The 13,040-nt window shown below is 45.2% G+C and overlaps 1 protein-coding gene across 1 annotated transcript in view; it reads left to right on the top strand.

Annotated features, from left to right (window-relative positions):
* STAC (SH3 and cysteine rich domain) overlaps positions 1-13,040 on the top strand; it is a 77,811-nt gene that overhangs the window by 44,489 nt on the left and 20,282 nt on the right. The window contains exon 3 of the mRNA XM_083405085.1: positions 10,710-10,810. Coding sequence (XP_083261211.1) covers positions 10,710-10,810 — 101 coding nt within the window. The remainder of the gene's footprint in view (positions 1-10,709; positions 10,811-13,040) is intronic.

Here is a 13,040-nt window from a genome sequence, read left to right as displayed (position 1 = left end):
ATGGCCGCAAGCTTAGATGGCTTTGAGAGAGGGGGGGGGTTAAGGAAGTCTGTGACTGCTAGTCATAATGGCTGCTTACTCCATCCATGCAATGAGGAACAGCTGTGGGAGAAGACTGCTGCCTTCATGTCCCGCGCAAAGTTGGCTCAGCTTTTTAGGCAGGGTAAGGCAACTGCCTCAGGTGAGAGGAGCCCCCCCAAACGGCATGCCTGCGGGCGCCCTACCTGCCACGCTGTCTCCGCCGGCAGCAAAGAAGCAATGCCACCAGCACCACCATTTTGGGGCAACTCAGACCCCTGTCTGAAACTCTGCTAGCAGCAACTTATGGAAATATATTGTGAAGGCACTCGCTGAATGCTGCAATCTGTCTTGAATCCGAAGGCTGGCAAGGAGTGAAACTATATATATAGCGGCTAGCGTTGGTGCTCTGCTTTCCCTCAGGGGAAATGGCACTAAATTGTGGGCGTGTTTTGAACAATGAAAGCCAGTTTGACCCTCTTATTAGCAAGGCCGTTCTCTACTTATGTGTGCATCGTGTATAGTATTTAAAATACATTAATACTAAATGATCATGATCACACAGAGGTAATGCTTGGGTATAGGTGGACCAAAAATAAAAGCAATAGTTTCCTCTAGCACTCAAGATGCTGGAATGCCATTCTGTATAGCTTTGCCTTTAGGTCTAAGGACACTGTCTTGTGTTTGCAGATGGCTGAACTGATATGGCTTCTGCTTTGGGTTGTAAGGGCATTGCATGCTTGAGTCGCTGGACTGGCCCTTCCAGCTGTGCTTTATGTTTGCCTTAGAGGGAATTCCACTGACAGGGATTGCAGGCTGCAAACCATCTGACTCTTTCTCTAGAGGCTAGAGAAGAAGGTAGCTGGCAGAGGGCTACCAGCTGGTGGGAGCTGTAGTTCAAGACACCTGGAAGGTCTCGGTTTGGGGAAAACTGCCCATAGTCATTACAAATAAAAGGTGTGTCAGAACTGTTTGCTAGGCACAACCTCATGAATATTATAGCTGAATTTGTGTGCTGTGTCTTGGTCTTCTTGTTACATCCATTTTGACTTTCTAAAATTTCATCCCTTGTGGAAATTCAGGGACGAATATAAAGCAGGCACAAATATCAGCTTCTTGATGAGTCTCTTTTAAGTTTTTACTCTCAGGGTTGAGATATATAATTGCTCCTAAATGCCTGTTAACACGCACACAAGCACAGCTGCATGACCGCACAGACATACAGAAGCAAGTGCAGACCACTCATTTTTAACCTAAAAACATTTTAATTTAAAATTGGATGGGACGTATGATATGCAGGCTGGAAGAAGCTTATTTATTAAATGAAATAAATAAAAAGTACTCCGTGATATAGCCAGTAAAACTTCATTATCCAAATTTCAATTAACCTAAATGTTATGCTAATTCTTTTGCAAAGAGCATTCCAGAAAGTCTCCGAATTGGATTACAAAGGATCCGAGAGTTAAGGCTTGGGGCACATTGAGATTCATGCTTTGCCTGCTCTCCTTTGACATCATAAGAGACGATCTTGCCAAGAGCTGGATGTCAGTGTGAAGAGAATCATCTCCAGGACCAAAACAAGTTGTCACATTTATTAATGAGTCACTGTTTGCTATGGCCTCTCACACAATTTTAGGAACACCTCCAAAACATCCAGCCTCATGCTGAATTTTTAAGCCTTCCATTACAGTATGGGGGGGGGGTCCGCAGCAAACACACACACACACAAAATACCCATCCCTGACTAACTATGTGCATTGAACCATTATTTGGCTGGTGAACTTCATTGCAAAATTCAGAAGAGTGTGGATTTTGAAGGATGGCTTTGATTTGGTTCAGTGTATTATTTTGAAAGGTGAAAATTAGGTAAATTTGCCTTTAAACGTGAACGGAGTTGAATTTCCCCCTGACTCTACTTGTGATCCTTCTATTCACATTTATTCAGAAAGAAGCCTCACTGAGTTGTATCTGAGTAAGGTATTGGAGTGGACCCATTATAATTAGTAGACCTAAGCTAGTGATGTCCATTAATGTCAATCAATCTGCTGTGAGTATGATTAACATTGAATACAACCCATTGTGTTCAATGGGGTTTACACTTGAGCAACTGTGCATTAGAAAGTTCTTAGATGTGGACCATTGTCTTTAGAAGTCTCATCGTCTTCAAAACATGCACCACTTACATTCTTGTAGTGCTTCAATCTGACAAAAGACATTCCATAAATTAAGTCAGGTCACATTTGTACTTATAGTGGTACCTCAGGTTAAGTACGTAATTCGTTCCGGAGGTCCGTTGTTAACCTGAAACTGTTCTTAACCTGAAGCACCACTTTAGCTAATGGGGCCTCCTGCTGCCGCCGCGCCGCCGGAGCCCAATTTCTCTTCTCATCCTGAAGCAAAGTTCTTAACCTGAAGCACTATTTCTGGGTTAGCAGAGTCTGTAACCTGAAGCGTATGTAACCTGAAGCATATGTAACCCAAGGTACCACTGTATATAAAATACAAAATAATCATGTTAACGTAAAGGTAAAAGGACCCCTGACCATTAGGTCCAGTTGCAGACGACTCTGGGGTTGTGGCGCTCATCTCGCTTTACTGGCCGAGGGAGCCGGCGTACAGCTTCCAAGTCATGTGGCCAGCATGACTAAGCCGCCTCTGGCGAACCAGAGCAGCACACGGAAACGCCGTTTACTTACATCTAACCAAAACAAACGTGCCATTGCTAAGTACCTTGAAAAAATAGGTTGCTTCTCTGGATTCCTTAGTGTAGATCAGAATGCCTGTCTTCAGGTCTATACTGGCCTCTGATTGTAGAACAAGCTGTAGGTGGAATGGCAAAGATCAGAAAACAGAACATCGACTCTAATCTGTACTACAATACATGAGACAGAATTTTTAGACATGAAGAAATGACAGTGGAATGTAAACTATAGTATGGGGGAGCCAGGCAGACACATGGCAAAGGCTGATCTCAGGCTACGTGGCTCGTGCTTCAGCCTGCACAGTTGGATAGGACAAAACCTCAATGCTTAAAGGAAACTCCATTTTAATGTACAAAGCTTGCCTTTGCGCCCCACGGTGCATGTGTGATGACAAGCCTCTCTCTGAAGCTGTTACGAACAGAGCCTTGGGTAACAAACAGCAATAAGTAACAGAAATATAAAGAGGTCTGTGCATTTAGAATTCAGCCAGCCGAGGTCCTTGCAGCTTACTTCTTAAACGGATCTCTTTTCCCAAAAGGAAAAGGATGGTTCTGGTTTTGGAAGAAAGATGCGGGTGCCCAGGTCTGTAGTGCTGCAGACACAGAGAGCACAGATGGGTGTTCCTCCCTGAAAGCAGTAAACACACAGCATTCTTTTGTTCCGTGATAAATTGCTGCTGCATTTGTGGTTATACATGTTTGAGTTAGGAGAATAAAAAAGGATTGGCTTCTCCCTGTGATATCATGAACCTGTCATCTCACCCCAATTTCCAAAAGAGTTGGCTGTTCCCCCCACCCCACCCCGGCATGAGTCATAAACACACTTACAAACATAGATGTGCCATTTAAAAACAATACTAAAATAAATGGTGGATAGGCTGCGTGACTCACAAGGGGAAGACATGGGGCTGATTCAGCATTTGATTACCTACTGTGCTCATTACAAGTTGAAACTCCAGGGTTGGGGAGCACATACAGCAATCAATGAACCCTCAGAAAACTTTTCCTGACCTTCGTCCACTCAATGGTTGTGGGAGGACAAGGGTTGCAGCAGGCCCAGCTTCGACACACATGCATTCCTTTTAATGTATAACTGTACACGTAGAGTGCTCTCTCCATTCAGAAAAAAACAGAGTTTTGATCATGCAGGAAAAAGCCTGGTGCTCCTAGCAGGGCTGCGAATGAATCCGCAGAGTTCCGAGGTGAAGACAGCATCTACCACCCTGTTTTCACCTCCTCTGTGCTTCAGTGAAGGTCTAAAGGGGAATGGAGAAAGCTCTTGAAACTATGCCTCAGCCATCATCCAGAGTTCCTTTTGTTACCTCTCTTCCTTTATGACAGGGGTTCTCAACCTGGGGGTGCCCAGATGTTGTTGGACTACAACACCCATCATCCCTGAGCTCTGGCCTTGCTAGCTAAGGGTGATGGGAGTTGTAGTTCAACAACATCTGGGGACCCAAGGTTGAGAAAGGCTGATTTACGACATGGGTAGGCGACCTAAGGCCTGGAGCCCAGATACAGCCCAATCACCTTCTAAATCCAGCCTGTGGATGGTCCAGGAATCGGCGTGTAGAATGTGTGCTTTTATTTAAAATGCATCTCTGGGTTATTTGTGGGGCATAGGAATTCGTTCATTTTTTTCCCCTTCAAAATATAGTCTGGCCCCCCACAAGGTCTGAGGGCAGTGGACCGGCCCGCCGCTGAAAAAGTTTGCTGACCCCTGCTTTACGTTCATGTACTCACAGCTCTGGTGACCAGCACACAGTGAACATACCAGAAGCACATCAGAGTTAGTGGCACTGAATTCCACAAAGCATGGAGGGGAGACTTGGGTTTCCAACTGTTAGGGGACAGGCAGAGGACACAAGGGAATCATGACTGCCCACAGTTCCCTCATACCAGCTTGCTGTGCCTCTTATCAGTTTGGAGGATACCTCTCTCCTTCCTACTTGACAGCAAGCCTGTCCAGCTGGCGAGCCACCAGCCTGAATTCAATCTGTCAGGCATGCATTGCCATTCCTCCTTTTTCCCCCATCTCCAAGGAGGTAAGAGATTTGTCAGAGTCTCGAATGGGCTGCATTAGTCAGCCCCAACTGTGCAGGCCCCACTCTCTGGTGTTTGAGCACGATGCACATCAGTACATCAGAATCAGCACATGACCACAAAGCATGCTTGCTGCATGAAGTATACCTTGATTCTAAGACAAACTTCCTATGGAAACATTTGATGAACAGGATTGGTTTAGATTTCATTTTTGACTTGGCTCTATTCATTCAAAGCAATTACCAAGAGGAGGCTTTCAAGTAAAAAAATACACTATTTTAAAAACACAGTTTAATAACGACTGCTCTAATTGTCTCTAGCACGAGCCCATTCCAGCTACTTGAAAGCCAAGGTAACCTCATCCCTGAAAACCATCCTATTAGTGAGGCTACCATTTCTTTAGTTATTTTCTGCTTGATAACCTCCTTCCCCAAAACCCTTAATTAGGTATCTTATCTAGCTCTGTGAAATCCAATACAGGTTAAGAGCTGGTTTTACAGCTGGTCAAATTAAAAACAAACAAACCAGCATGGTTGAATTTCAGAGGGAGCTTTAATAATCTCGTACAAATCCCTTCCTCCAATCTTGCTCTGTTCATTCAAGCGGGCTCCTTACATTTCTGCAAGTAAGCGAGGCTGATAGATTGCCTGAAGTAGCTCTGAGTAAAACCACATCCCAACAACCTCAGTAAGAGGACGGCCATCAGAAAGCAAAGGGGTTTGTATTCTTATGTCCAGTCTTTTGGTTTCATTACACATATAGAGTGGTTGGGGTACTAAACCTGTTCCTGGAATATATTGCAAGGGTATAGTGCGGGGGTCTGCAACCTTTAAGACAAAAAGAGCCACTTGGACCCGTTTCCGAAGGGGAAAAAAACTGGGAGCCGCAAAACTCGTCATTATAAAAATAACTTTTTTGTCACTTTTTTATTATTTCTTTGTTTGACCTCTCAGAATTACTCCTCCTCATAGAAATAAACGTTAAATTAACAAGTTACCTTTTTTTGTGTGTGTGTGTTCTTCACTCCCCTTCAAAACAGTGACCAGCGTACATGCCCCCTTTCAATGCAGTGACCAGCATACATGCCCGTTACAATGTAGCGGGCGGGCAGGAAGGTGACGTCGGGACGGTGCGTGACTAACGCACGCACCGCCCCCATGCGACGTCACAGCCAGTACAGCGTCCGCCACAGTGGGGAGTGTCGGGACGCACAATGCGCCTCCTCCCCTCGCTAGTATCCACCCCGGAGCCGGGGCAAAGGTGTAAAAGAGCCACATGCGGCTCCGGAGCCGCAGGTTGCAGACCCCTGGTATAGTGCATTTCAAATCAAACCTTTATTGTTGCAGTCAGTGACCAGCATAAAAAATCCAGATGTGTAATTTAGAGGAAAAGAAAGTAAAGAAAAGAAGCATAGACTAAAGTAACTAATCACCTATTCTTCCCTAAGTAACCTCTCCTTGTCACATGATCTCTGCCACATGATATCAACAGCTGGCTGCTCTGAGCTATAATGAACTCTTCGACTGCTCAAACATGTGTGGGAAGGAGGAGGGTATCTTGTGGGGTGTTAAGAGCACAACACAGATCTGGAGGCAAGTGCCAGAAGAGCCAAAATACTGCTTGCTCCTTCGTGGAAAGGGGCTTCAGAAAATATATTTCCATTGCAGAATTCTGCTGTATTACAGGAAGATTTATATATACAAAAGGATGCCACACCGCGTGTTGCCAGGGCAGCTGTGCCTGAGGGTGTACCACCCAGTGGATTTCTGACTTGGCATGCAAATGCTTATTTAGGCAGATCAGTGAGAACAGGGTACACCAGAGCTTCCCAAACTTTTCATGTTGGTGACACACTTTTTAGATCCGCATCATTTCGTGACACACTAATTCAGTTTTACTAGCAAACCAGAGGTTAAACAAACCCCTTTGCAGCCCCTGGAGGAGCGTGGAGAGTGTTTGCGTGAGACAACTACACACTGCAGCCAACACACAGTTTGGAAAGCTCTGGGGTACACCTTTGAATACATAAAAAGGGCTCTGCTGGAGCAGACCAATTGCCCACATTGCCAAGCATCCTGTAGCCCACAGCAGCCAACCAGACTGTCGGGAACTCCGCTCGGCCAAGCTGATAAAGCTCATTTTCCTCCGGCCGAGTCTTTCGGAATCGCCTCCAACGTGATTAAGGACCTGAGCCTTTGATGAGGCCTCAGGCATATTCCCACTCAGCAGAGAATCAAAGCAACAAGCGGAAGTGATGAGATTTATGGCTACATTGCAAAGAGTTTTACTTTCCTAACTACGCAGACGAAAAACACTTCCTCTCTCTGTGAGAGCAGACAGCAACTGAACAACAAAGGAACAAGAAACCACTAACGTCACATCCGTCTCCTGTCTCCCGTGAGACTTCCAACAGTATGGAATGTGTGGAATGTAAACAGAGTCTTGTGACTCCAAGGCACTGCTCAGTGGCAAACAGAAACTAACACAGACACCCCTCAGAAGCCCACAAACAGGGCATGAAAGGCAATAGTCCTGTCATGCTGTTAATTCCCAGCATCTGGCACCGACAAAGGAATACTGTCTCAGAAATCTGGTGGATGCATATAGCCATAATGATTTGCAGCCATTGGTGGCTTTTTGCCCACATGAAATTATCTGATCCCCTCTTAAAAAGCATCTTTTGCCTGCCCTGGCTCTCTAATAACTGACTATAATGCACTCTCCCCATTAGTGCAGATGAAAGGTCCCACTTCCATCCATCAGATCCATATTCTCATATGGCAGCAGCTTCTTATGTGGATGCCAGTGTATTACTAATCAAGGGGCATGGCTGTCTTTGGAAAAGGAAAAATGGGAGAGGGAAGCTGCTAGTTGCCAAAGCTTCTTTATTCCACAAATTAAATGTTGGGGAGAACAGCAGTTCAATGGTAGAGCATGTGATTTGCCTGCAGATGATCCTCAGCTTAATCCCTGGCATCTGCAGTTTAAAGGATCAAGCAGCAGCTGCTGGGAAGTACCTCCGCCTGAGACCCTGGCAAACACAGCCAGCCCTACCATTAGGCAAAGTGAGATTATCATCCCAGGCAGCAAACACCAGGGAGGGGGAGACAGAAGCAGCCCTCAGCTATTGCTTCTAAGCCCCCCAGGTATTTCCTTGTTGCCACATGGCCTGGCCTGCCCTGCCCCAGGCTGGCCTGCTGTCTCAGGTGCAGCAAAAGGATGCTATACTCTCAAAAGTGTACAGTGCAGTCATCTTCTGTATGTGGAATGAGGAGATGCCACCTTTATATCTTTTGCCTCAGGCAGCAAAATGTGTTGGGCTGGCCCTGCTGGAGAACCACTGGCAATCAAAGCATACAGTTCTGGGTTAGATGGAGAAATAATCTGGAACCAGTGTGCCAGGCCTCACCTGCTAAGCAAGACAGAGGGTTTTTAAGCTGTCCAGCATGTTTACAGGGATCTTTCGGAGCCCAGTAAGCAAGGCAGAGAGCTTAAAAGCTCTTTCCACGCTGGGAAAACCCTGCACAAAAAGAGCTTTTGATCTCTCCACCTTCCATGCATTTAATGTGTGCGATTTCAACTGGCCAGTCCTCATCTGCATAAAAGTTGAAACTGCACGTGTTAAACGTGTGTACATTGTGAGTTATCCGCACTCTTTGGTCGTGCTGCTAAGAGATACTTAACAGACCTGGCTTGAGGCGTTCCTGGCTGGAAGCATTAAGTTAATGGCATTAACTTTAGGAATTTCTTTTTCTACAGAACCCCAGCTTAGAGATGTGAAACCACGGGCTTGGGAGGGGGACACCCCAAGATGGCATCCAGACTGATAGATGTACACCCCAAATCCTGTAGCAAAGCAACCATTCTTCTTCAGGGGCAACAATTGCACGAAGCCACACAAAAGCAAAAGTTTGCCTGGCTGAATTAGTGTATTGACATTGGCCCTGAGGAAGATGATAGCTCAAATCTAAAAGTGCACAGGATTATAGGATCAATAACTTACAGCGCCCAGTGGCTCCCTCCCTGCCCCTCACACCCTCCCCATCCTTCCTGATCCAGAGACAGTCACACAGAACAAAAAAATGTGCAAAGAACAATCCTTTGCCATGGCCCCAGAGATGGTATACAGATGTGCCTTTGATGGATGTGAGTCTTTCTTCTGTACTGTGCAGTGAGGATTAGCCATAGGTACACCCTGTTCCAACTGAATGATGTGACTCAAGAAGCACAGTGCATGGGATTTACAGAATCAATACCTGATCATGACCAGATGCTTCTTGTCTCTTTTGTGTCAGTAGACTCTACTGCTAAGAAGCCTTCCCTCTTTTTTCTTCTATTTCTGGATCAGGACCATGATATATTAGACCGCAGTTCCACACACACTTATCTGGAAGTAAGCCCCATTGAACTCAGGTGGGCTTACCTCTGAATATTTTTATTTTATTTTATTTATTATCATCATTATTATTCATTTCATTTTTATACTGCTTTATATCTTAAGAACGCGGGTGGCACTGCAGGTAAAACCTAAAACCTCAGTGCCTAGGACTTGCCGATCGCATGGTCGGCGGTTCGAATCCCTGTGGCGGGGTGAGCTCCCGTCTTTCGGTCCCAGCTCCTGCCCACCTAGCAGTTCGAAAGCACCCCTAAGTGCAAGTAGATAAATAGGTACCGCTTTATAGCGGGAAGGTAAACGGCATTTTCGTGTGCTGCACTGGTGCTGGCTCGCCAGAGCAGCTTCGTCACACTGACCACGTGACCCGGAAGTGTCTGCGGACAGCGCTGGCTCCCGGCCTCTTAAGTGAGATGAGCGCACAACCCTAGAGTCGGACACGACTGGCCCGTACGGGCAGGGGTACCTTTACCTTTTATATCTTAAGAAAAAGCCTCAGAGTGGTTTACAACACATTAAGACATCAAATAAATCAACCCAGAACAAACATTACTGAACAAAGTCAAATATAAGGTATACATTCAAAACAACATAATTAATGGGAAACTAAAATATTACCTTAAGGATTTCAAAATAAAACATTACAAAGGAAGGCAACCAAAGTAGGCACGTTTAATGCAGCAAAATCAACAACAGAAAATTATCTTAAAGATTTCAAAAGAAATCATGACCAAAAGAAGTTAAATAGAAAATGCACATTTAAAACAGCATAATTAGCAAGAGAATAAAATATTATCATAGGCATATATCTGCTGCCAATCCTGCCAGCGGTGGTTCATGGCAGGCAACAGCTGTAGAAGCTCAGGCTCAATGACCTGGGTCTGCACTAAGAGACAGCCAAGCTGCTCTCTGACCTTTTCAGCAGTCTGAGCTTTTGTAGCTGGAGTCAGTCTGGGCCCCGCCCACCCAGGCCAGGTAGAAAAAGGCCTGCAGGGCAGGGAGCTTATTAACGTTTATTTTTAAAACTTGCTATCCATTCCTGCCCTTTAAGATACTCTGAATGCAGATATGATAAACTAAAGTATGCTGCCCAAGTACACCTGTTCTTAACATCACATCTGCAGCGACTAGATGTTCTAGGATTGAAGAAAGAGGGACGAAGTTAAAAACTGGATCACTTGGGCTATATTTTTTATTGTAAGATCTAATATTGTATTCATTTATTACAACTATGTACAACTATGAAGCCAATTGCAAATCAAATCATGGTTACAGCAATGCATAACTTTTCCCATAAGACACAGGGTTGTGTTTTGAGAGGCAATTGTGATTTGCAGACAAGGAGCTCTTTTTCTCAGCTGAGCTGTAGTGTATTCTTTTAGAAATTAAACCATCCCTTTGTGGGTGGGCCTGTGGATTCTGCACAGTTGTATTAAGACTGGAGGTTTGTGAAGTACTGTAAGGCTGAGACCTGTTTGAGCTTTGCGGGAGGTCACTTGGATGCATGGAAACTATTGATATTCTGTAATTAAATTATTTCTGTTCCTCTGACAGGGACAAACGCTAAACATGGACTGCGCTGCAAGGCATGCAAGCTGAGCATTCACCACAGATGTGCAGAGAGCATTGGACAGCAACGCTGCATGGGCAAACTGGTAAGGCAGTAATTGGATAATTATATATATATAGAAGGCAGTAATTGGATCAAACACAGCCACAAACCAGACTGGGCAAGAGATAAGCCCCAGCAGGTCCCACCTAATGTCTTGGCTGAATTGAAGAAGCACACAGTGCTTAGAAAAAGATAATCTATCAAGAAACTTATTCTAGGCACAGATTCAAAAATCATACTCCGAACATGCCAACTCTGAGAAATATAGGCTCAGTTAAACAAGAGTTGTTGCTTTTCAGACAGGGCTACAGCAGGGGTGGCTTCAGGACTGGGCATTGTTGGACATTTGCCAAGGCCCATATTTCTATAGCGGGCTCACTGCTTATCCCATAGTCTCCAACTGCCCCCCAAATGCCGGGACCCATGCTGAAAACCCTTAAGCCATCATAGCTTCTCACTTTGTCATGCAGAGTCCCAGATTCCCAAATGCAAGCCCTTCCTACCGCCAACGGCCAAAAAAACCCCTCAAATCTTTCTCCACCTTTTCATTCATTGCTCCTTCCATCTCTTGGCCAGGGAAAGAGCAAAGCAGTAACCTACTTTGGGTTCTCGTTTGCACACTCTTGCAAAGCTGCTCAGCATGGTCTGCTCTGTGTCCAAACCTCTTAGGTCCCTGTCCCTATTTCTTTGCATTGCTCCCTTGCCTTCCATTGCCAGTTTCATTTGGGAACCTGAAGTGTCACTGAGCCACCACCCACCTCTGTGTGTAGTGAGCATCCTCTTTGGCTTCTTATTTGACAGAGATGCAGAGAGATCTGATCCTGCAGCTTGGCTCTCTCTGTGGCTTAAAATGAACCAGACTAGATTCCTAGAGAGGATGGGGGTTTGAGGAGATGGGGAGGGGTCCTCCAGAGCAAAAAACGCCTCCCTTCAAAACCCCTTCCTGCCTGGCTACTCCAGTGGATGGGGAAAATGGCATTTATCTTCCCCATGAGCTAAATTGGTGGCACCTTCTGAAATCCCATTTTGTCTCCCCATTTTGTGCATTTGGGTGCAGCTAATCCATCCAGGATTCACCACACCACAGAGTGGTTTTTGCTGGCAGAAAAGAAACACCTACTGCTTATACAGGGGATCTGCTTTGCATAATTAGCACCTAGTTAGTCAGATCTAATTTATTTGCTTTATAGCCTTAGACACCAAGTGAAGCATTTTTATACACTAGGCTTTTAAATCTTCTAATTCTGGCTGGTCTTTTTTTATTAGCTGCTTTGTATTTCTGGGTTATTAATGATGTTTTTTTGGCACGATTGAGCATAAAAGCTTGCCACCCCAACCCACCCCCACAAAAGAGGACATCTACCAGGAAGGGGAAGCCTTCAAAATATTTCCAATTAAAAATGAAACATACTTCCCCTCAGTATGAATGCTAAAGTCCAAAAAATAATTTATATATTCTTATGATCTGGATCCCATGCAGATCCAGCAACAGGAAGGAATTTACAGCTTTCAGCTTTACAGTAAAAAGTAAAGTTGCCCCAGTAAAGCAGGAATAGGGAACATGTCATTGCTGTTGAACTCCAACTCCCATCATCACGATTGACTCTGTTGGTTGGGACTGATGGGAATTTGAGTCCAACAACCTTGGGAGGGCCATAGGCTCCCGACTTCTGCACTAAAGAATTAGCAGATACAGTGGTACTTGGGGTTACAGGCGCTTCAGTTTACAGACTCCGCTAACCCAGAAATAGTACCTTGGGTTAAGAACTTTGCTTCAGGATGAGAACAGAAATCGTGCAGTGGCAGCAGAAGGCCCCATTAGCTAAAGTGGTACCTCAGGTTAAGAACAGTTTCAGGTTAAGAATGGACCTCCAGAACGAATTACGTTCTTAACCCAAGGTACCACTGTACAGTGGTGCCTCGCAAGACAAAAAGAATCCGTTCCACGAGTCTCTTCGTCTTGCGGTTTTTTTCGTCTTGCGAAGCAAGCCCATTAGCGGATTAGCGCTATTAGCGCTATTAGTGGCTATTAAAGGCTTAAGGGATTAGCTGCTAAAAGGCTATTAGCGGCTTAGCGGGCTTAGTGGATCAGCTGTTAAGCGGCTTAGCGATCAGCTGTTAAGCGGCTTAGCGGCTTGGGGAAAAGGGGGGGGGAACCCCGCAGGAACTTGCAAGACATTTTCATCTTGCGAAGCAAGCCCATAGCAAATTCGTTTTGCGAAGCACCTCCAAAACGGAAAACCCTTTCGTCTAGCAGGTTTTCCGTCTTGCGA

Source organism: Podarcis tiliguerta, assembly GCF_965153285.1.
Source record: "Podarcis tiliguerta genome assembly, chromosome: 12".
NCBI classification, from domain to species: domain Eukaryota; kingdom Metazoa; phylum Chordata; class Lepidosauria; order Squamata; family Lacertidae; genus Podarcis; species Podarcis tiliguerta.
The sequence above is the reverse complement of the archived record's forward strand: the minus strand, read 5'-3'. Positions and strand labels throughout refer to the sequence as shown.